Here is a 24,294-nt window from a genome sequence, read left to right as displayed (position 1 = left end):
AACCACAGAGGAGAAAGAATTGGTATTTTGTCCTTCAAACAGTGACTGAATTTAGCTTACAAACAGATCCCGGAGGTAAACAAAATAAACCACATAGATTTTCCAGATAGCACTCTGATCAGTTTTAAAATTTAAAAAGACATATGGCAGCATGGGACTAAAATGCCCAGTGTGCACCTAACTGCACACTCAGCTGGGCCCCTGCCTATGGCTGTAGCGATTTGCCGACCTCGGGCAGGCAGAAGTCTTTATTGCTTGCTCAGTTGCAGTCTCTGGGATGCACCCAGTCACTCTGCACGCGTGGGACAGTTGTTAACCATTATTGCTCCATCAGCTCTGAGAAGGTCTGCGGGAACTCCTGCACCACCTCCAGCCCTGGCAGGTTGGTCCCTGGCTTTGGCTGCTACGTGCTGCTTCTGGGCGAATAAAAAATAATGGCCATCCTTGTCCTTCTTTTGGGCAAAGATTATCACACAAGGCATGACTTTGGGAGGGAAAATCAATTTAGTCTCCGGTGATCCAACTGAGGAATTATGAACCTGAACCCATCCACGTTCAGCCAGGGCTTAAGGTTTTAGGCACCAGGTCTGAAATATGTCTTCCTGAAGAGCAATGCTTTCCCACAGCAGATCTACTGCTTCCACTAAGAATCAGTATTTGGAAGGGATAGCAATAAAACCCCCAAACCATGAAAGACAAAAGAAATTCCATGGAAATCAGTAAGTGTATGAAGACCCAGCAGATTGCATGCAGGACAGGGCTTTCTCTGCCTTTGAAGTGAAGGCAAATGTCAGAAAATAGTCAACTGCTGGTTTTCTCAACTGTTGAGGATTAAAGAAAGCTGAAATAGATAGATTCAGTTCAATCTTTTGTTGCATAGCAATATTCTTGCATTTACCAGGAGCTGCCGCCTTTCATCAAGTTTCTTTCGTCTCAGAAGAAAATAATTTTCGTTCATATTACAGCAAAGTAGTGTGTGTGAAATACATTTGTCTGGGTGGAAAACATAACGTATTTGGCGAAAAAGTAAACGAGAGAAAAAGAATTGTAATTTTCCTAAGAACATGGAGGGGGGGGGGGGGGTGGTACAATACTGATTTGGCAGCTGTTTTTTTCTCCTGGGCATGTATTTATTTGCGACCAAGCTACTAAAAATGAGCGTGAGGATTAATCCTTAATTATTGTGCCATTTCTCCTAGAGCAGCCTTAGCAACAGGAGCAGGGTTTGGGCAGTCCCTCTCCCCTGCTCCTCCAGCCCAAGCCAGCACACGCAGGAGCATCTCCCACAGCAAGACCCAGCAGCCCGCAGATAAAACAAGCCCTGTGTGTCGGACCCGCGCGCCGAGCATCGCCTCCACCAGCACCTCCCGGGAGCGGGGTGCGCTCCCCTTGGGAAAGCACAGCTTGAGCTGCGGGGACTGCTCGGCAGCAGCCCCCGGCTAACTCTGAATTCAATGGGGGTTTTGTCCTTTACCTCCCTGGGAGCAGAATAAGACCCTTAACAAGCTCCTCGTCAGGCTGCCAGTGGCAATGGTGCTATTCTCCGCTAGCTTAGAAATCAGAGATGGAAAAGATCAGGCAGGTCACCCTGTCCCTCCCCTGGCCAGTGTACTCCCGCAGAGCTTTTTCCATTCAAGCCCAAGTACCTCATAGCAACAAAACCCTGAAGGGTATGAATCAGACGGAGAGAGAGCAGAGCTGATCAACAGCAGCGGCCAGCATAATGCAGGGACAAAACCCCTCACTGCATTTTCAGGAAAACACCCCCTCCACCTCCCCCCCACCCCCTCACCCTCTCCCAGCTTTTATGTCTGCTTCTGAAAATGCAGATCCTACGACGCATAGTAGAAAAGCCAATGCCAGGATTACTTACCGGTAAATGCCCTAGAAGAGGTGTAATGCTGTCAGACACGTAGATGATGCTTCCACCTGTGGTTACTGCTATAATGAAGCCATCTAATGCCTAAGGAAAACGGAGAAGTGGAGAGCGCTTTAATAGGAACGAGGGGTGTAAACAGGGCGTCTCATCGCGTGTTGATCAAAACAGTTTGACTTCAGCACCATATTGTTATCGAGTTGTAGGAACGTTATCTCAAGTTGCAGAACAGCAATTCTCTGATTTTACAGTCTGATTTAGCTTTTACAACACTCTTTGTAGTCTAGTAAAACCTACTGTTGAAGCAACAAGGGGCTCACAGGAACATTTCATGTCTCAGTTTTTAAATTAATCACACGTTTTAATAATGCAAAATGACTAAGACTGGATCCCTTGGAAGTTATTAAAATGAGTGTCTGAGCTCTGTGTAAATATCAAAGGACGATGAAAGGATGCAGTCCTATCTCAAAATGGTACTTCTCCGCAAACCCCATAAATCTCAGTTTGTATTAATGTAACGTTGTATATTACTGGGCTTTCATGTAAGTAAAAGCAATGCAAATGATCAAATAATCCTTAGTCTGAGATTTAATTGAGTGATTTATTTTAAAGGTCATGGTATTAGATTACTCATTCCAAGAGAAATTCACCCTTCTGCAGTGTTTCTTCCTCACTTCGGTCCCACCTTGCGGTAAGCCCCTTCACTCCTAGGACTGAAGGGGAATGTCAGCCTTATCCCCATCCTCTGCACAAGAGCAATTTCACCTTCAAAATTAGTTTCTTCTTTAGTCTGAGCTGCAAAGTTTTGAGCTAAATCTTGTTCAAAGTTAAATCTAGGTAGCTTTCCAGATCTGAAGCAACATTTCACCTACTCTGAGCAGAACCCCTCCAAAAATTAAGTCAACAGCAGGTGCTCAGGGACCGGATTAAAACCTTCCTGTTGTAACAGAGGAGTCACTGGTAAAGCTCCCCACGCCTTCAAGTGGAGCAGGTCTGGGTCCCTCCTGTCAGTTCACTGGTGATCGGGAGTCGGTGTTGCCTGCAGTGTTTGAGCAGTACGGGCACTGCAAGCGTGACTGAATCCGAGCTGAGTTTGACTATACACCAGGGGCGATACCTGGTCAGGAGACAGGTGCACTGCAAACAGCCTGATCATGGTGACACGGCGTTACAAAACCTTGCTGCAAACCCAGGCATGCCTCCAAGCCAGACTAGCAGTTGATCCTGTAAGCCCCAGCACATCCTTCCCCCCCTGCTGACTTCAATAAGGGAAAGAATTCTGAGAACACTGGAAAATGCTAATTGTTTTTCAAAAAAAAAAAGGAAAACACAAAGCCTTGAATAAAGACACAAACATATGTTCCTTTTTCCAGAGAATGCTGAGCACCCACAACTATTTAAGTCAATGGGAATCTGCTGGTGCTACAGTCCTTTGAAAAGCAGGTCAATAACTTATACCCCAGTAGAAGAGGGTGTGTTTAGCATCTCTGAAAACCCTCCAGCTGCTATAGTTAGCTTAATTTTGTTAATCTAAGTGCAGAGAATATGTTTTTCTTTAGCGTGGTACATTCAAGCTGTTTTCTAAAAAGCGTGATAGCTGTTAACCCGTAGAAGAGAGCAGTGGTTTTACAAGGCAGCTGGATTGTGCATGTTACTATGGTGAAGGTTGTTGTTTTTTTTTTTAAATCAAGTCTTTATTTCATATCCAATGCAAATTATACAAAGTGACTCACATCAGAATTTTGTGGTAAAATCAAGTTAATGTATGCATACATAATTCTATTTTTATTTACTCACAATTGGTCCTTCCAACATTAAGAGGGCATACCCCTCTTCAAAGATTTCACTACTGCAGTGGTCCTAGATGGACAAACAGAGCCTAATACCCACTCCTATGTAATTCGATGACAGCCTTTTCAATGGGGTAAGAAAAGGTTGTTTTCAGGAAAGCTGATGTATTACCGCAGTCAATTATGCTCTGATTCTTTTGAATCAGTGCTCGAAAAAACCCTTCCCATCTTTTAATAAGAGGACGGGAAAAACTTCAAGCGGTCTTGTCCAAATGTTAATAAAATAAGATTAGTAGAAAGGCAAAAAAGAAGAGAATGATGAGCAGCTGGCTCAACAGGACATCCCAATACCCAATGTTATCTTGAAGGGCATGGAAAATCACAGTAGCAAGAAGGTGATTTATAAGCTGGGAAACTAAAAGCAATTGTTTTAATCTAAAATTGTGTGGCATACAAGTGGAATCAACAAAGGCCCAGCCAGTCAAGACAACTGCCAATTTATTGCTATCCGAGGAAAATATTTCAGTGCAGATGGAAGGAGTTATGTACGTTAAGTTCCCGCACGCTGAGGTGGGAACCGGGGGTTGTGAGTGCAACGTGAGCAAAGCGTCTCTTCACGCTGAACCAGGGGAGTCTCATCACAAGGAACTGCAATGGCCGAGGGACCGCCAGCCCCTGGGGGCCAGCAACGTGCTGCAGCTTCGTGCCACCCCTTGGTGGGTCAGGCTGCTCCCCAGCATCCCTCCCTGCCTGTGGCCAGAGCCTGGATCACACCCCATGTTCACGTCATTTGCGGGAGAAGGAAAAGCTTGTTCGCAAAGGACACTTGCGGGGCCATGCAACCTCCACGTGTTTAGTACGGTAGAAGATCCTTGCTAAAGAAGGTTCTAGCTGTTACTGAGAGAGAAAAATACATTTTAGCAGCTCATTTGCATTTCATCTCGAACCTACATAAATGCCATTGAGTCACCTCCCTTCAAATCCCAGCTAGCATTAAAAGCACCTATGGTATAATTTAAAGGTAATTTAAAAACTATTATTGCAAAATAACCCTGCTCCTGCTAGAATAAAAAGTGTTTGATAAAGGCCTTGAAAATCATTAGAGTGGAAGTATTAACTGTATCAAACCAAGAGGAGCTGTCAGGTTTTATCTGCTTGTGCAGCACCTAGCACTAGCGGGACACGACACTGTTGCTTTTTTAGGTGCTAGTCTTGCATAAATATTAAGTAATAATAACGCCTTCCAAGAACAGGAGAAAAACTGCCACGTGCCCTTTTCCTCACCTCTGTTTGTAAAAATAAAATGTAACCTGTGATTTGAATCTCTCCCCTGGATTGCATTCCTTGGGAGTCCCTGCGCAGCTTTGCAGGCTGCGGCAGCACGGTGCAACGGCACCGTCGAGAGTGAAAGGCAACATGCGGGGACTCTAGTCCCTTATCCCAGTGACAGCTCTGCTTGACAGTCAAACACAGCAGTGCCTGAAACCTCCTCTTTTGGAACTGCAGATGACATTTTATTCTAGGCGCATGGGCATTTCTGCGACTGCTAGACAAAATCAGGAAAAGTATACATGCATGCTCACCTCCAACATCAGCTGGGTGAATTCTTCGTTGCTGAGAAATGAAGGCTTCCAGTCCTGCTGAATTTCAGAAATCTCTGTCTGTGCCGAGACTTCTAGACAAATAAAACATTTCATTTTTTTAAATTCAAAAAAACTTGTATCTTTGCAAGCCTGTATGTGAGTTGCTATGAAAATACAGAAATCACCTTTATATTCAAAAATTGCAGTTTTCAAGCACGGGTTTTGCATACAGTGACAACAAAGCCTATCTAATCTGGGCCTGATCCTGCAATGTTTTCCTCATTTTTTACTCAGCTCAGCTTGAATTGACTTCAGTGGGAGCCTGTATTCACATAGCCATTGGCCTCAATCAGCCTTACTTAGGTATCGATCAAAAGATAAAACCACTTTGCATGAAATTAAAATCAAGGCAAGGATTAGCGTGTGTCAAATTGATATTTATAATTTACAGCTTCAAAATCAGGATGCCAGAGAGCTAGGCTTCAGCCTACAGCTTCTGTGCCAAATAGGGAGCAGCAAGAAAATCCCTTCATAGAATCATAGAATCATAGAATCATCTAGGTTGGAAAAGACCTTTAAGATCATCCAGTCCAACCATTAACCTACACTACCAAGCCCACTCTAGACTAATCAAGGGTAGACCAGACTAAACCATATCCCGAAGTGCCACATCTACCCGTTTTTTTAAACGCCTCCAGGGATGGTGACTCCACCACCTCTCTGGGCAGCCTGTTCCAATGCTTGACCACCCTTTCCGTAAAGAAATTTTTCCTAATTTCCAGTCTAAACCTCCCCTGGCGCAGCTTGAGCCCATTTCCTCTCGTCCTATCGCTAGCTACTTGGGAGAAGAGACCAACACCCACCTCACTACAACCTCCTTTCAGGTAGTTGTAGAGAGCGATAAGGTCTCCCCTCAGCCTCCTCTTTTCCAGGCTAAACAACCCCAGTTCCCTCAGCCGCTCCTCATAAGACTTGTTCTCCAGACCCTTCACCAGCTTCGTTGCCCGCCTCTGAACACGCTCCAGCACCCCAAACAGCAAGAGGTATTGCTCTGTTCTCCAAAATGCGAACCATGAGTGTTTGCACCAGCCTTGCGCTGGAGCACTGGCGTCCTATCCCAAATCCTGTCTGGAGGGGAGGGTCTCCTGCGCTGTCAGCCCATGAGACGCCAGGTGGGTTTTGCCCCAGTGTTGCCCAGCAGCAGCCTGAGGACTCTTGCTCCCCAACAGCTTTCCATGGAGGGGTGCAGGCACGCCGGGGTAACAAGTCACAGCTTTGCAGTGAAACCGGGCACCGTACCAGGGGTAGCTGGATGCACCGTGGTGAGCTGTCCCCTTCCAAAAACAGCCACCCATGTTAGCTCTACCCTAGTAATGCGTTAATAAACTTGTCAGACAGTGTTATAGGGGTCAGATCTTATAATTTAGAGAGACTTGTGCCGGTTTTGTTCACGGCTCGCTCTGCTTGTCTAAAAGTGCTCCCTCATTCAGCACTAGTAGTGAGGGGATGCTGAGCGCAGCCTGTCTTCTCCTTTTGGCGCTGCCCGATAATTAATCCTATTGATTAACACTTCCAGAGCTGCCTATTCGGAGCACACAGGCAAACTGGGCAGTGAAATGCAAATGGCTAAATGATATTAAAGACAGGAAATTTATACCAGTGCCTGTGCACGTTGTCACCTAGAAAGAAATCAAAGCCTCCGTTCAGGCTTTATTAGTGGAGATGCAGTCGTCTGCTCCTACCAGCTCGTTCGACTCGCTGTCTGCACTGCTGGGGGCTGTCGCTGGTAGCATGGCAGCTCTCCGTGGCCCCCATGGTCTTAGAGAGATTTCAAAAACGCAGTAAGGAAAAAGAGAGATCATCCCCAATCAGATTTTTATTATATAATCTCAGAATATAGGATACTTTCGGCAGATCCCTAGCTTGGAAAAGCTGAGACACACAAAACAGCGACTGTTTGAAGAATTACTTGAGATTTGGGAGATTCTCTGGATTATGAAGGCGGTGGCTGTTTATGAAGCAAAAAAAGCTGAAAAATGACCTCCTCCTCCATTATAACAAAAATCTTGGTTTAGCCTACTAAATGGAAGGGAAATACAACTGAATAAACCAGATTCAAAGTATGCTGAAGATAATCAACATTTTTAAATGCTGATGCTTTGTATTATATTGTGTGACTACTAATCTAGTTTAAAAATAGATAACATTCGCTTTTTTTAGCAAGTGCACAAAACCCAGTCACAGTTTGACCCAACTGCTGTGGAATGATTTGGGACTGTTAGCTTTCTTTCACCTAGTTGTTCTTCCAGAAATGAAGTGCCTTTTGGAGTAAATTATTTGGGCTATCAGCTACACTTGTCTACACTTATTTAAATCCCATGTGATTGTTCTTTGCTTGGTTTTATAATTGAGCATATTCACATCCTCCTTTACTCTGCCTTGGGCAGCTAAAAAAAAAAAAAAAAGATATGTTATTACTGTCATTTTTAATAGGTATATACAATTATTAAACTTTGAGATGTCCTAGTCATGCCCTCCTGTATGAAATCATCTTGTCTGCAGCAAAAATTCATTTAAGGAGAAACTGCGCTCTAACAACAGAACCACTATAATTATTTCCTCAGTAAGTTTGACATTTGCGATTCCATTATGTTGGGAGTCATGATATAAGAGTTTTTACAGTCTTTTCCGTTTCACCCAGAGCTCTCCAGGGAGCAAGGACAGGAGGTGCTGGATGAGCGAAGGCGAGCCTGGTGATGCGGTGCATCAGCTCAGTAGAGCCCCTTCTGCTTTGTGGGACCAGGGACGTTCCCCAGAGTCACCCACTGAAGCCTATTCCTCACAGGGGCAGAGCAGGAGAGCCCCATTTTAAACCAGTGCCCTGATTTATAAGGGAGAAACATTTCAACTGTCCGCTGCTGGCCCATGTCCATGCATCAGGGAACCCTCAGTCCATGTTCCTTTCATCGACTGGGAACTAGACCAACCAGACTAGATCAGGAGGGTCAGAAATCTCCTCTGCCCTCTGTGAGGGCACATGTCTGAGAGACTTAACTGTCACTGCTGCGTGCATTTTAAAAAACAAACTGCTGGCTTTCCAAGGCCAAACTTCACTATTGCACCAGCATGCTGTGGAAACGTGACGTAGCTTCTGCTTGTGCAAACTGGGTGAATCACGTCAGCTATCTGTGGATGCAATTTGCTGAAATCGACTTCAAAAACTGGGGCCTTTTCTGGTCTGAGTTTTCTGCTCACTGTGGAAAATTGAGTTCTACACAGTCCACTGAGGAGCAGGGGGGCTGAACAGATTGCTTCCCAGCATTTTTCTGCAGAGAAGCTGGGGTGAATGCTTTGTTCTTCTGCTCAGAACACTGCAAATTTCAAGGAAGGGAATCTTCCCTCTGGCCCCAGATCTCTCTTGTTCAAAGCATCCATCTTCTTCACATGTGCTGCAGGGCACTGCTGCCTGCCTTCCCTTGGTTCCTGACATTTGCCCCCTTCTCTAGCAGGTTGAGAGTCACCCTCAACTAAAGAGCAGCCAAGGAGGTAGATTTGGGCAGCACAGTGCCTGCAAATGATTGTTTTTTATGAGATAGAAAAAAAAATACTTTATGTTGGCACTTTTAGGCCCCTGGAGCCATTCTGATAATCGCTGAAGGAAACAGGATATTGTAGTAACTATCTGGCAAGTGTATGAAGAGCTGCAGTAAGTCTTACCATTGTGTTTCTGCAGAAAGCCAATGACTTTTTCCAGCACAGTAGTTTTGTCCATTTTGCGAGTGTTGCCTGGAAGCATGGAGCTGAGCTCTTTGATGAGAACATTGAACTGATCGCGCCTCTTCTTCTCAGACTTGTTACGTGAAGCCCTGTAGACAGGGGAAAAAAAAAAAAGGATGAGCAGACCAAGAGGGAAAAATCATCATGTACCTCCTCTTTGGAGTGTATACACATGGAAATTAGCTTGCTGTGTGCCTCAGAATGTGCAGATTGACACTGGCCTCCAACAAAGCTGCAGAGACAAGTAGGATGTGACTGTTCCTACCTCCTCCTCTTGTCTTTGTGCCCTCTTTAGAGTCCAGCGGGGAGGTGGAGGCTCTGCTCACCCTTCTGTGCTGCCTCTGGACACTCTGGTTGAGCCTATCAGGTCGGCATTAAGCCTGTAGATGAAGGAGCTCTGTCCATCTCCTAGGCATGCACAGGATGTTGAAAGTTCATGCAGCCTCTGAGGAGGCACTCAGAGCAAGAAGAAATAGAAATACTGTGACAACAGTAAAACCATCCATAAAGGAGAGAAGAGTGGGGACTGGTAAAACTATGGGTCATGCCCATCTGTTCAGTCTTAACAGCAGAGAGGGACCCTGGTCCTGCAGCTTGGCCATTGCACTGCAGCTGGGTTGACCTAGAGGGACCTGCCTGCTTTGGTCATAGGCCCTCTGGCTACCTCCAAGCTGGCTTACAGAGAGGAATCGGGATGTTGTCTTCCAGTCATTAAGATCAGGGACCTGAGCAGTGGTTGCTGCAGCTCCTACCTAGTTCATACGCCACTTAGTTCAGTCTCCCTTCCAAGGTGACAAGGGCAAGCAGGAGGGAGGGCATCAGCACGTCTCATCCCAGCATGGACCGGGTCTGAGGCTGGGATGTGTTCCCAGGCCTGGGGGCTCAGAAGTGCTAGCAGGGGTCCCCTGCTTGCCCCTAATCTCTGCGAGCCACTGGGCAAAACGCTTAAGGTCACTGTGCCCCGACTCTTTAGGTCTAAAATGGGGACTCTGCAGCTTTCTTTGCCAGTCTTGTCTGTTTAGCTTGCAGACTCCTCAGAGAGCTTCTGGTTCTGCTGCTGTGTTTGAAGAGCTCACAGGAAGAAAGGACCTGATTTCATTTGGGGTGCTTTGGCACCATCATAATACTGTCATTAAGGCTGTTGATAACCTTTTCAGCATGTGCACTTTATTTATTTTTTTAAATTATATGTCAACCTATACATGAGCAAGTGTTTTCTGAATTGTTCCCATGAATACGACAATCATTCTACTTGGAGGGTACCACCCAGATTTCTGTAGCCATGTGAAAATAGAAATAAATATAACCCAGAAGGTTTGTCAGTTCTTCTGAAAGGTCCTCAAGCAGAAAGATTTGCCTTGTTTAATTACGTAAAGATCTAAAAATCTCGTTACATGTAGACAGGAAAAAAAAGCCAAGAGGCCGGTTCTCACTCTGAGTTTCTCAGTCCCAGCTAACTGCTGTACCTCATAAGCAGCTCTGGATGCACACTGCTGAAAATCAGAGCAAAATTTAGCCCAGCATCTACATCCCCCACCAGGGACCAGGATGGCAATAAACATTTTCAGCAGAGAAATCACTGCAGAGGCTTCTGGGTGTTACTACTGACAGAGGGGTAATTTTTGTTTGTCTTGTTCTCAACCCTGAACGCACTTGGAGATACACTGGATAGAAGCCAACACTTGATTATTTTACAGCTTTGAACACAAGAGATTGGGTGGATACTGCCTGACTGATTTCAGCCTGTTCTTATTACAGTGCAAAAGGCTGTCAGAACAAGATGTGAAAAGCTCCAGCCTTATCCTATTTCTGTACAGTTCAAGAGGACGTTAAGAACATCAACATTTTACTTCCTCATAATTCAATCCTCACTTCATTTTAAGCTTAAAGGGTCTTGATCTCCCTGAAAATAAAATAAAACACCAACCATCTATAGGGAAAGTGTTGCTTTTTCAAAAAAAAATAAAGATGCCTTGACAGAAATATAAAGTATCTATTTTTAACACTTGACATTTTATTCACAAAGGAAACATAAAAAGTCCTCTAGTGGAAATAACTCTACCAAGATCTGAATTGATGATCACAGTAAAATCTTAAAAAGGAAAAAAATCCCACAATTAGGTAACCTAAACTATCCCTGCACAGTTGTAAATGCTTTGTTCAGTCCAGTTGTAAATGTCTTAATGAAGTATTCATCACTTCCCTTGGAAGATTATTCCCTAGCCTTGCTTACTTCACTGCTAGGGCATATCATTTACAGTAAGCCAAAACAGTCTCTGTCTTAATTCCATACTATTCCTCCCAGTTCTCCTCCCTCCTCACTACTCCAAAAAAATTACAGCATATCCAAGGGGAAGAAGACGACACAGTATGAATAAAATCTGGATTTTTAGTGAATACAGCTAAAGGCAATACAGGACAGCTTGACTTCAGAATGATCAAAATCACCCATTTAAAATGTGTTCTAAATAGCCATTTTTATTCTCTTACATATTTGTTGCTTGTTGTCTTAAAGACAGATTGATACTTGCTGACTAGTAACCATTACACCATGCTGATTGACAATGAAATGTGGCTTTACACTAAGTTTCATATTTCTTTTTGCTGTCCAGCTAAGATATGTTATATATGCATCAAAGCGAGTAACCATACCACATACCTCCATTCAGATTCTTAAATTTACTTTTTATTGGAGTAGAAAATGGCAGGTGATATTCCTTATTTATTAAGGACTTACTTATGGTTCACTTCAAGCTGGTTTTGACTGGAATTTGGAATTCAATTGAATTGAAAAAAAATTATTTTAAAATAATTTACTATTAAAGAAAACTAAAAGAAAAGCAGATAGAGAAACAAGTGCACAAAGCGCACTTTTTGTTTAAAATCAATAAATCTATAAACCAAAGTAAGCCTCATCTAGCATCAAAGAAGTGAAAATGAAATGATGGTTCCTGATCTCCAGAAGATCAGTAGACCTCAAAGAGGTCTTCGCTGCTCCCAAGTGTGGTGCCATCATATCCACATTTTAGTCCTCAGGTCTTTGTAGTGAAGTAGTGCCTTAGGGATTCAGAGGATGCAGAATGGGGCTCAAAATGACCAGTGTTGTGAAGGAAGAGCCACGCATCTTGGCCAAATACTAACCACTTGGCCCAGAGGTGGGAGTGCAAGCGCTTCTCCTTGGGAGAGGATGGACCCTCTTCTCAGCATGGGTGGGATGTCCATAATACAACCTGTACGTGCCTAATAAATTGCAGCAGAGAGTAAATGGTGTGTGTGTGTGTTAGTCACACTTCCGACTTGAGAAACGCAGCTCCTGGCTTGGGTCCATCCCCAAAGATTTAGATCCAGAAAGTTCCAGTCTCACCTACTTTTTACTCAGAAAATGAAAGAAGAGAACAATTTTCTTGCCTTTTTCACGCCCTCTCGTGTTTCTCAGCACTGAAGGACCCAGTCCTTATACCAAATTGAAGAAAACAAAGAAAGCATTTTCCCTGTGGCACGGGACAGCTGAGAGTCCTCAGTTTTCAACACACAACAGCGAAACGTTCAGCCAATGGCTTCTCCCAAGTTTGACTCTCTTTAAAGTTTTGGAAAAAAACCTGTAGCTTTAAATGAATCTGGATGGGTTTAGGATACTGTAGTAACTTTAGACCTTCATGAAGCCTCTTGTGATTTCAAACTTAATTTCAAATCTGGATAATTTAGATTTATTTCTAAAAAGTACATTTCTAAATGTACTGAAATTACAATTTAAAGAAGCAATTTCCTTTTTTAATCTTCAAAGTTATCATTTTTTTATCCACCTTGATAGAGGCCTGCCCCAGGGTATGACAAAATTTCCCTCCAGGAACAAATGGCATGAAAACCATACCAGATGGTGATGACAATCGATGATAGTGAGGATATGTGTTATCCTATTTTTGTCTTATATGGACTCATTTAAAGCATTTTTTTAAAAACAATTAGGACACAAATATATTGAAGATAATCAGGCCGGAAGCGTGTGAAGCAGCAACGCAAGGTGGGCTCCCTTCCCCTGCTCCCCGCTTCCCTGATCCCGGGGCTCTAGGGGAGCGCGACACCCCCCGCTGCGCTACACCCTCTCCGAAGAGGCATCTCTTTGCAATGTGGCGTGGTGGCAGCAGGCAACCCTTCCCCAAATCCACCTCCTCCCCCGGTCCCAGGTGCCTGCCTGGTTGGCAGATGGTTGGGCAGAGCCGCACGCAGAGCCGTACCCCGTCTTGGCCCTCTCCCGGGCATGAAGCCCCCCATGAAGAGCAGCAGCAGCACGGCTCCGGGGGCTGGCGGGCCCCTGGCCTCAGCGGATCCCCCCTCGCAGGCCTAAGGGGAGGTAGCTAGGTCAACGCTTTGCTCCCGGTATCAAAGGCAGGTCTTCTGCAGCCTGAGCATGCAGACGTTAAGAGGAGGGAGCAAAGGGGAACGGCTGCGCTCCGTTGCAGCCTGCGCTGACCTATATTGGTGAGAAAAAGCTGCGGGGAGCAAAGAAGCGGAGAAGGAATCAAAAGAGATGAAACTGGATCAACTAGTTGTGCCTGGACTGGAAATACTCTCATTAGAGGGAACCAAGGGGAAAAATGCGGGCAACCCATGGCTCCCGCTAAAGCAATAAAACTGCGGGCTGTGGTATTGACAACGCATCCAGAAAAAAAACCCCTCAGATGCTTCCAAACAGCTTTTCTGCAGATGCCAGTCAGATCTGACAGTCTTTATGAATTTTATTGCCATGGGTCTTTGGCCTTGAAACACACCCTTCCCCTCCCCACAGAGCGTTCACAACAATTTCCCACCAGCCGGGACTTGACGATGGAGTGCAGAATGTATGTGAATAAAGGTTTGTGCCAGTTTGGGGTTGACACAGCACTTTTCGTGGTCTTTCTCTGCTCTGAAGGTAACTTCTGGGTGTTTTCATTACTGTGAGATAGGCATTGCGGAATAAATGATCATCATAATAGGGAAAACCCCCACTTTTTTAGTTCTACTTTCGCAAAGTGTTTTTTGTAAAAACCCCAGATTTTTATACACTCAGGAAGCTCGGATGATGTATTATAGTGGCAGAAGTACATTGTTGGTTCTTCAGTTCTCGTGTTCTGCAGTTATGTGAAGAAAACGATCAATGTCTTTGCTTTTGTGACATTTTCCACAGGAAACATTGCTACGTTATTTTCTTCTTACAGGATAGCCAAGAATAGGAATCTGTGAGATGGCAGGTTTTCAAGTTGTGCTTGGCTGTATTTTACTCTCTCTCTCTCTCTCTGATTAATTGATTATGGATAAAACAGCTTCTACAGCAACAAACAGTGTCGAGCTCATCACAGGTTAAACAGAGGGTTATAAAAGAAAAAGTGCTCACCTCTTTGCCCTGTCTTTCTCATCTTCATCCATTAGATTGTCTAAGCAGTTTTTTCTGTTGAAGGAATGCAAGAATCATTATGAAATGTCATTTTGTTAGCTCTACTAGCAGGTTAATCTCAGAGTCGCTCTATTTCATTTTAATAACAGAGTGATGATATCCAGGTCAGATAAATGTGTCGGCAGTGCTTTATGCCACAGTCTTTGATTTTAGGAAACATCCAATGTGGATAATGTTATTTCTGAGTGCCACGCTAGCCTTAGGGGCTCCAGCCAGGGATCAAGGCTCTCAGGCACAACATGGTGCACCAGCACAGTACAAAATGAGACACTCCTTGGGGGATTCTTCGGTGTGGAGGTTTCTCTCTGCAAACTTGCAGGCTTGATGAACCCTGGGGTCTGCCCAAGTTGAAAAGGTGTTTTCTGTGCTCCCACGTTCCCCCCAAAACCATGCCCAGTGCAAGAGCTGGCATCACTGATGCCCCTGACTCCTCAGGTCGAGCTTCCTACTGGGAGGCTCTTAGTCCTCCTCTGTGGGTCCTGACCTGAAACCCAAAGAGATGGTCGTAAATATACTGAATTACACCCCAAATTCAAAGTGTCCTCATAAATCCCACCGCCTAAGCCGCACTGTGAAAAAACCCTCTTGTAGCCAGCAATGGCTGACAGACCGCCTGCCTGCCGGTGCCAGCACTGAGTGTGGGGACCGTGCCGTCCCTGTCACTCTTTTGGCTAATCTTCACCAAAACGTTGTGACCTGCCGTCAGCTTTATAGTCCAATTGCTGTGGCAGTTTGAGCTGTAAGGAGAAAGTACTCTGAGCACAAGATGCGTTCATAAAGCCACAGAGTAAAAGGGGGTAAATTGGGTAAATTAAGTCAATTTGTGCAGGCAAGGCAAAGGGAAAAATACCAGAGGAGCCCAGCTGAGGGCTGAGATCCTCAGAAACACTTGTCACCAGCTCGCTGCCCACCCTCCTTTGCTCCATGGCCTTATAAGAAAGCGATGCTTGAGCCATAACCGCTTCAGCCCGAGGAGGAAACCCTGTGCTGCTGCAGCCTCTCACGGCACCTCGTGCCCATGTCAGGCACAAAAGCCACGTGCTGCTGCATCCCACACAAATATTTTCCGAACCGGCAGCACAGTGCCGCTACAAACCCTGCATATTGTCAAAGCGTCATTTTCAAAGCGGCAGTGTAATGACAGGTAATGATAACACTCGTTTTCAAAATCAATGTTTCTCATTTAATGAGTCCTCAACATGTAAGACGTGAATGAAATTGGAGCAGGAGAGGAGGGAAGTTAATTGCTATCCATTATTTAAGCCTATGGTATTTTCCACACGTAAATCACACAGGAATTTGCCTGTTTAAAGAACATTTTATGAAAAAACAGGAGTGGAAACTTGTTGATAGTTAAGAACAGTGGATAAATTCCCTCCTTCTGCTACTAGTTCTCTTACAGCAACATTCCACTCAACAGTTAGCTAAGAACATGAAACTACCCTGTAATTTTTTATCAAATATAAGAGTAATGAGGAATTAAAGCCACGGGTTACTGATTGGAGGGTAAAGATTCTGCTTCATGGCATTCAGCTCACCGATGGAGGAGCATAAATAGGAAATATGAAGGCTGAGGAACTGGCTTTTTTGCTTGCAAAACAGCCAAGTCAGCCATATCGCAATCCATATTTTAGACTAGGAAAAATTTATAGAGCCAGTTAAATTTTATTTATCAGTATTTTACAAATACTTTAGGTGGTTATTCACCCAGTCCCAGAATCAGGCTGTTAGCTGTGTTTTCAAATAATTCAGGCTAAAATCTAGTGAGAAAATTCAGTGCTTTTATTGTTATTTGCTCACATCACAACTGAAATGTTCAACTATGTCATCTGAGAATAAAGAAGGCATCAGTAATATGGCAAGGGTTAGCATTTCAGATTTTGCTGTCTTTCTTTTCTAGACCTTTGCTCAAAACGCTCTGTTGCATGCACCTTTGTTGAATCTAGGATAGGACAAGCGAAATGAGGCAGTGTCAGCAGAAGAAGTCGCTTTCACTGAATCCCTGAAGATCTTCCTCTGCTGCACTAAGGCTTCCTCTGGCTGTAACAGATTCCCAGTAGAAAGCAGAAATATGGGGATGAAAGCTCTGAGTAGCTCTGAGGAAGGATGGGGGTGGACGGGGCAGTCAGCATCAGTGCTGCTCAGTCCCAGCTGTTTTTGAGAGGCAGAACGTACCTAATGGAAAGGGGCTTCCTACAGCTGTACTCTATAAACCATCAAGGAATTACACTGCCGGGAAGCCTCTACCCATATGAGAGAGCAACAGGTCTAACTGGTCTGTTCTGCCAAGGATTTGGCTAGATCTGTAAAGCAATTCATGGCCAGCTTCCAGTAAAAAACAACGTTTCTCACTGACTGACATGAAATTCTGGACCTGCTGTGCTGTTGCTAGTGTTAGACAATATCTAATTGTCATTTTGCTTCTGTTTGCTCACACGGCAAAATCTCAAGAGCATCGTAAGCATTGCTAACAGTGTTTGCCAGTACATACGTACCACATGAAATTAAAACTGTTCTCAATAAGATAGATACAGCAGGGTATACAACTGCTGCGAACCGGTACTGCCATCACTCTCCTGAGCCACACCAGATGCTGCCTTACACCTGGAGGAGAAACCCATGGCATGGAGCTTAGGTATGTGCTTAGTGCAACCTGTTTGCTTTACGTTACCCTCCCAGTCCTTCAGCTGGGAGAGTCCCAAATAGCAAACTGGAAATCTACTCTTTCATCCCCATCAGTGCCTGGTTTAAGAGGCAATTCTGGCTCATTGCAATGACAGAGGCAGACAGTAATTGCCATGGCTCTGTGCCATGGTTCCCCTGCAAAGAGATGACATAAAAAACAACTAGCACAAGGATTTCTCAAAATTTGAACAATCCTTTCATGCTAACAAAGAGAATTTGGAAACCTATGGGTAACAACAACGTGATGTAACTCCTGCCAATGGAGTATTTAACACTGACAGTTACATTCAGAGCTTCATTAATATCATCATTATCAATAAGGACTGAAGAAGCTACCACTCAAAAAGATGGGAACACCTGGAATGAGGAGGAGAAAGCTCACATACTCCCATCACAATGGCACTCAGACAGACACACAGAAAGATGCAGACCCACAAGCAGGGAAGAGTGGCATTTTGGAAACAAAAGACTGGCTAAAACTGTTAACTGTGTACCCCCAGCTTAGTTATCAGATGGAGAATTATAGCACAAACATCCCCCCACATTCATTCATACAATGAATAGTTGCTTGGGAAAGAAGTAATTCAGGCAGAGTGCCAGCTTGCTCCAGGGACTCTCCAGAAGAAAGGTTGCACATGTTTATTTTGATACAGTCTATTCCCAGTGGACACAGAGCTTGCACTACAAAATTCATCTGGCACTGATCACCTTATCCTGCACTGGAAACATGGGTTTTAGTGCATTAAGCTACTACTCTTCTGTGTGGGTAAGGCTGGTTTCTCTCCGTCCTGCCCTACGGCTCATAAGAATACATGATAAGATGACTGATACTCAAATGTAAGTACTCAGCTGTTGATTTCCCACTAAGTTGCCACGTGGCCAGCTAATCTCAGTTCCTACAAATCAGCCTGACATTTAACAAGAATTTTTAATCATATTTGTTTAACTCAGCTGAATTAAATCAGAGACGTAAATCACTGTTAGAGGTCCTGGGATGTGCCTGGAGAAGCCTGGTGAGAAATCCTCTGGCTCTGTGTTGGGCAGCAGGGGGGAAAGGCTGGGCTTTTCCTCCCCTTCCCTCTCCAGCATGGTGGGGTGTCTGCCTCTACCACCCCACGGGCCTACTTGGGGTATTCAGCCACTTGTCCTGTATAGGGCATGCCCAGCCCTGGGGAGAGGGGTGCTGCCCACCGTACCCTGGTGTTGATTCCCACCCACCCACTACAGATATACCTGAGCCCTCCCTCGCACCTTCCCCTCAGACCACTTAGGATGCTGGTACAATGCCACCATCCTAAGTAAATATTATGATATTGCACTTGGAGAACAATTCTCTCACGGACAGGGGATGGGCAAGGGTTGTATGGAAAATTGGGACACTGGGAAGAAACAGCTTGAACTACCTTCTGGCCTCTGGGCAGGCCCTCCCCAACAACTGTTAACTTTGTGAGGAGGGAAGAAAAAGAGCAATAGGGTGGAGGGTAGACATGCCCCCGTGCCTTCCAGACACATCACTCAGCTTCCAGTGCCCATCTCTGCTGAGCGTTACTTCTGCAAGACACTGAGCACTGCCTCAACAGGGAGTTACTCTCCGGTTCCCCCTTCAAAGGGGAGGAAAGAGGCTGTTAGTGAAGAGCTCAGGGTTATAAAGGAGGCATGCGGGTATGTTTGGTAGTTTAGGATTTAAAGGCCGGATCCACCCATGCATGGCATCCCGTGCATAGTGAGCAGGATCCAAGACATAGGAAGAAGGCACCGAAGGGGACTACAGGCTCTGGGCGTGAGCCCGCAGGGGACAGTTTCTGGCCACTCACTGGCACAGGGACAGTGTGGCTGGGTTGCTGTGCTGGCACCGCTGCCAGGTCCCCTGGCCGGGGACAATGGACAAGGTCTGATGGGCGCTGTGGTCAGGCAATGGTGTTATCCCATGGGTGCTCCACAGTGTGGGTTAGATGGGCACTTGTCCACACCGGGGATCACCACTGTGGCTTGGCGCTAGCAGCTGTACCCCCTTCTTCTCAGCTAAATTAAGTAAACCACACTAACAAGTAAAGTATTTCCCTTCCAAGCCTTGCTGGGGGACAAAGAGAAAGATCAGCATATGAGAAGTGGCAGGAAAGGTCACAGGGTGACGGGCAAGAAGTGACCATCTGACCATGTTAAACTCCTTGTTGCATGTTTCTCTGACATGGATGAAGGACTCGGATATCCCACCATGAGGGCTATGGCATGAACACACGCAGGACGGATTTATATAAACACAAATCAGAATAAATCAACAGATTCATAGACATATCAAAATGAACTGCACCCCTCCATCCTTATTTTTCAGATGTAAACCTATGAACTCTTACAAGAACATGCTGGAGTCCATAACTAAATACAGCACAATCCCACCCGTAGCAATCAAAATTGATTTATCAAAATGTAAACAGAGTAGCCTTAAGAAAACTTAAGAAAGGATAGTAAAAAATGACTTTCCTGATGATATACGTTGTTATTTGAGAAGGGACTGTGACTTTTCAGTGGGAGAATGGCAGTCTGCAGTTACCACGGGTCATGTAATGCCGCGATCGTTATGGGAATTACTGTTTTTATGAGCAAAGGAAAAATCCAGTAGCATGTTAAGTGTCCAGCTTTAGAGTTCCAACTATTTTTGCCTGACAGGGTGCAGCTTAGTCTTCCTTCATTCAGGAGATTACTACATTTTGTTTACACTAGAGAAGAGGTTGTTTAGAGGTTTCCAAAAAAGAAAAGAAGAAAACTGTTTGAGAAAAATATTGGACTTTATGAACCTCATGGGCTTCTCCATGTTTCATATATATGTGTACAATGAATCTTTAGGTGGTAACGGGCTTAAAGCAAAACAGACATTAAAAAATAATCCAAATGCAGACAATGAAAATGATGGAATTTGACATAAATTAATGCTCCATTCTTCTGAACTGGGGATGGCAGGGAGATGCTCACAGGTAATGCAGCTGGGTATCATGAGAGTATGATGAAGAGAAGTAAAGGCTCAGTGCCTATTCTGGTTTTATTCTTTACAGGATTCCCATTTAGTGGGAAGAGGTGTTCTTTTCCACATGTCAGAAATCTGGCACCTATTTCTGTGTACTATTAGACAGCTTCATCCCTCTGCCCTGATGCCGGTTGAATTTTAGGGTGTGCAGCCTGCAAACCCTCTGTAGATGTGGTATAATTCGCATCAGTTTAAGTCAGGAGTGAGATGGTTAACGTCAGCAGCTCTGTGCTGGAGCGTGGCCAGGGTAAGTGAGAGGCGTAGTTTATCTCTAGCTTGTGAACAACACATGAAGTTTGTGCAGCGCTTGGGATGTCTGATGAAGATCAGTACATACATGCTTGTTATCTTCATTATTATTATTATTATTATTATTATTGTTATTGTTATTACTGAATGACTAAAGCCATTCAGACTTCAGTGAACAGGCTAAGTGAATCCCCGGGTTCAACTGCTGCTCTGCTCAACCCTCGCACGGCTGGAAACAGAAAGGCAAACAAATTAAACTAACATTAATCAGCAAAGACTGCCATCTGTATAACTCGGAGCACTTCTCCGCGTGCCCGTCCCCTTCCAGCAATGCTAAACAGGATTAGCCTTCCGTGGGTGGATGGGGAAAGTAGGTCAGTTTGGTAACATCGCTACGTGCGATGAACGGAGGAGGATGTGACTGCAACAGGCTGCTGGCAGCCCTCTCGCCTTCTGAATGAGCCACAGAGATGAAGCACCTGGGCTTGCCATGGGGTGCACGAGGTGGCTCAGACCCCCGTGTCCCTGCAGGACGACACCTGTCATTGGTAGAAGCAAGGGTTTTGCAAAGCATGGCTGGTGCATTGTAGTTAATGGGTGCATTTCAACAAGGAAACTGAGGCACAGGGCAGCTAAAGGCTTAGTTACTACTAGTTTGTACACAGCCAAACATTTGTCAAAGCTTATTATGCATGTGCAAAGTCGCAAGGGATGGTAAGGCAGCCGGTGGAGGTATTGTCTTTCTCTGTTGACTGTACTGGGTATGTAGGGATGGTGGCAGGAAAGCCAAAGCTCACCTAGAGTTGATACTTGCAGGGCATGTCAAGGGTAGCAAGAAGAGCTTCTGCTGCTACATCAGTAGTAAATGTTTGAGCAAGGGAAGTGTGAGACTGCTGCAGTATTGGAGGTGGGTGGGGAGGTGAATTAGTGACAGCAAACACAGGTAAGGCTGAGGTACTGATGCCTTCTTTGCTGCAGTCTTCACCAGCAAGGTCTCCCAGGCCTCTGTGCTGGAGGCAGGGTCAGGGAGGAGCAGAAGGACCAGAAGCGGGTGAGGGTCAACTCTGGGAGCTTGATGGAGCTTGAGGGAGGTTGACCCATACAAGTCAATGGGGCCCAACCACCTGTTTCCATGGGTGCTGGGAGAGTTGGTGGTGTCCTTGCTAGGCTGATCTCTCTCATCTTTGAGAGGTTGTGGAGATGGGGGAGGTCCCTGATGGCTGGAGAAAGGGAAGAGCTGCCTTCAAAAAAGGCCAAAAGGGTGATCCAGGGAGCAACAGGCCAGTCAGCCTCACTTCAGTCCCTGGGAAAACATGGAGCGAGTCGTCTTGGAGCACATCTCTGGACACATGAAGGAGAAGGTGATTACAAACAGTCAGCATGGATTTACCATGGATCTACCTGACTGCCTGCTATGGCGAAATGGCAGGATCTGTGGATGGGGAGAGAGCAGTTGATGTTATTTATGTAAGCTTCATGCTCAAAGGCAGGGCTGTCGTCATGGTGGGGAACCCAGAGAGGCTGGAGGAAAGGGCTGACAGGAACCTCATGAAATTCAATGGAGACGACTGCCAAGTCCTGCACCTGGGAATGAAGAGCCTTGGGCTCTGATACAGGCTGGGGATGGACTGACCAGGGAGCAGCTCTGCAGGAAATGCCCTGGGATTCCTGACAAGCAGCAGGCAGCATGCTGTGCATGGGCCGGTGGTATGCCTTGGTGACGGGGACAGCCCTGGGCATCATGAACTGCACCGCCTGATCAAGGAAAGGGATTATCCCACTTGACTCAGCACTTGTTAGACCACGTCTAGGGTAGTGTGTCTGGTTTTGGTCTCCCCAGCACAGAAAAGAGATACATTAACTGGAGAGAGCTCAGCAGAGACCCCTGGCAAAGCAGTGAGGGCTGGAGCACTTGCCCCAAGACGAGGTGCTGGGGGAGCTGGGCTGGTTTGGTCTGGACCGGAGACAGCTTTGGGGCACCCTACAGCCTCCCAGTGCCTACAAGGAATCAATGAGGAGCTAGAGCTGGGCTCCTTATGGTGGTGCAGGATGAGAGAGTGAGAAATAATGGGCATAAGTAGAAAGAAGAGAGGAGAACCTTTTCTCCATGAGGACAGCCAGGCAGTGGAGCAGGCTGCCCAGAGAGGCTGTGCCATCCCCATTCTTGGAGGTTTTCAAGACTTGACTGGACAAAGACCTGAGCAGCCTGGTCTGACCTCAAAGCTGGCCCTGCTTTGAGCAGGAGGTTGGACTGGAGACCTCCTGAGGTCCCTTCCAACCTGAATTGTCCTCTGATTCTGGATCTACTGAGCTAGCTACCACTGGGAACATCCTAAGCATATCAGTCCCCCTGAATTAGTTCCTATATTATATATGTTCCTGAAATCTACTTTATTATTCTTTTGCTCTTCTGTGCTGCAAATAGCTTGTGCACCGTCTCCCCTGCACTGACATCCCTCCTGCTTTATAAACCTGCCATCTAGGAGGAAAGAATGCGAGATACACATCTTAGCACTCTATGTCTCTATGTCATGTGTCTGTCATGTCACTTTTAGATGATGATTTAAAAAAATATTCACTTTATGATAGAATTAGCAAAAAAAGAAGAAAAATGCCCCTGGTGAGAATGGCCCTTAACTGCTATTCTTCTCTCTCTACTTCTCATGTTCTTAATCTGTTTTAGGTATTTATAAAACTTTAATCCTCGTAGTATCAGAAGTCCCGAATGCACAAAGACTTTACCATGTGCTTAACTCTATACTGCTATAAGAAGTCCTGCATGTATGTGTATCTTTGCAAAATCCAGGCCTAAATGTGGAGGTAGAGCTGCACAGATTATTTTGTAATTACTAGCTCTGAAATCTTCCCTTGAAAATGGTCTCAGTTATAAAGTATTCTCAGTTAAAAAAATCTGTTAAAGTTTATTTGCTTCTGCAAATATTTAAATAAGTAGAATAATATAACATCTGACCTATGATCTTCTCATGGTCAAATGCTCAGCCAGTACAGGCAAACTGGCAGAGTATGCGAGTATAACACTGTAAAGATTTATTTGTCAAAAACTCAAGGATTGTTGTTTTGTTTGGCACAAACTACCTGGGAAACACCAATACAAGCAGAAAACCAGCCTTTTTTGATGGGACTGTTGTCAAAGTCGTGCTCTCTTTTTTCTGGCAGCAATAGCCTTGACAAGATCCTCTTAATCCTTTCCATCCAATTAAACAGGCTACAGTGGTACTGGGGTATCAAGCAAGATGCCCAGGACCCGACATAGGTTGGTCTCATTCCCCCCACTCTTTTGTTTATTTGTTTGTTAACCATTTATGGATGGCTCTCAAAGTACCTAATTATTCTTTTAAAAGCTTTGGGCCTGGGATTAATTTCACTAACAGCAGAGAAATTTACTCCAGAAGGGAATTCTGAATTTTTGACAGTGCTGTCAAATTAACTGTCATGATTTACACCAGCTGCGATGGTGTCCCCTCCATACATAGGATGCTGAAGTAAGAGGCCACACATTTCTGTGGATTTCAGCAGGAAAGCAGAAACTAAACATGAAGCCCAATTTCCTTGTAGTTTTAGGCACCTAACCTGATGTAGCAGCTCCCTCTCCATTGCGCAGGACCTGGGGTGAAGGATTGTCCTCTCTCAGTGTCCTTGCCTTCTCCCTGCCCCAGTGGGACCTCGCTTGCTTCTTCAACCAGCATGAACTGGGGGGCCCAGCTCCAAGCAGTGGACCAGGACTTGAGCTAAGCAGTGAGTGTTTTGCTTGGCCTTCCCCATCCTCATGGGCATCCCAGCATGGTGACACCCATGGGGACTCAGCTGCTCTGCTACTGATGGAGGCCAGAAGCAGGAGGTGTGGGGGGAACGCGACCGCT

General features: G+C 45.2%; 1 protein-coding gene across 1 annotated transcript in view; it reads right to left on the bottom strand.

The window, feature by feature from the left end:
- The window catches only part of NPAS2 (neuronal PAS domain protein 2), a 105,884-nt gene that overhangs the window by 39,650 nt on the left and 41,940 nt on the right, over positions 1 to 24,294 (bottom strand). The window contains exons 2-5 of the mRNA XM_075711943.1: positions 14,398 to 14,451; positions 8,967 to 9,115; positions 5,250 to 5,341; positions 1,874 to 1,963 (exon numbers count right to left, since the gene is read on the bottom strand). Coding sequence (XP_075568058.1) covers positions 1,874 to 1,963; positions 5,250 to 5,341; positions 8,967 to 9,115; positions 14,398 to 14,451 — 385 coding nt within the window. The remainder of the gene's footprint in view (positions 1 to 1,873; positions 1,964 to 5,249; positions 5,342 to 8,966; positions 9,116 to 14,397; positions 14,452 to 24,294) is intronic.

This window comes from Pelecanus crispus, chromosome 1 (genome assembly GCF_030463565.1).
Source record: "Pelecanus crispus isolate bPelCri1 chromosome 1, bPelCri1.pri, whole genome shotgun sequence".
Taxonomy (NCBI): Eukaryota; Metazoa; Chordata; class Aves; order Pelecaniformes; family Pelecanidae; genus Pelecanus; species Pelecanus crispus.
The sequence above is the reverse complement of the archived record's forward strand: the minus strand, read 5'-3'. Positions and strand labels throughout refer to the sequence as shown.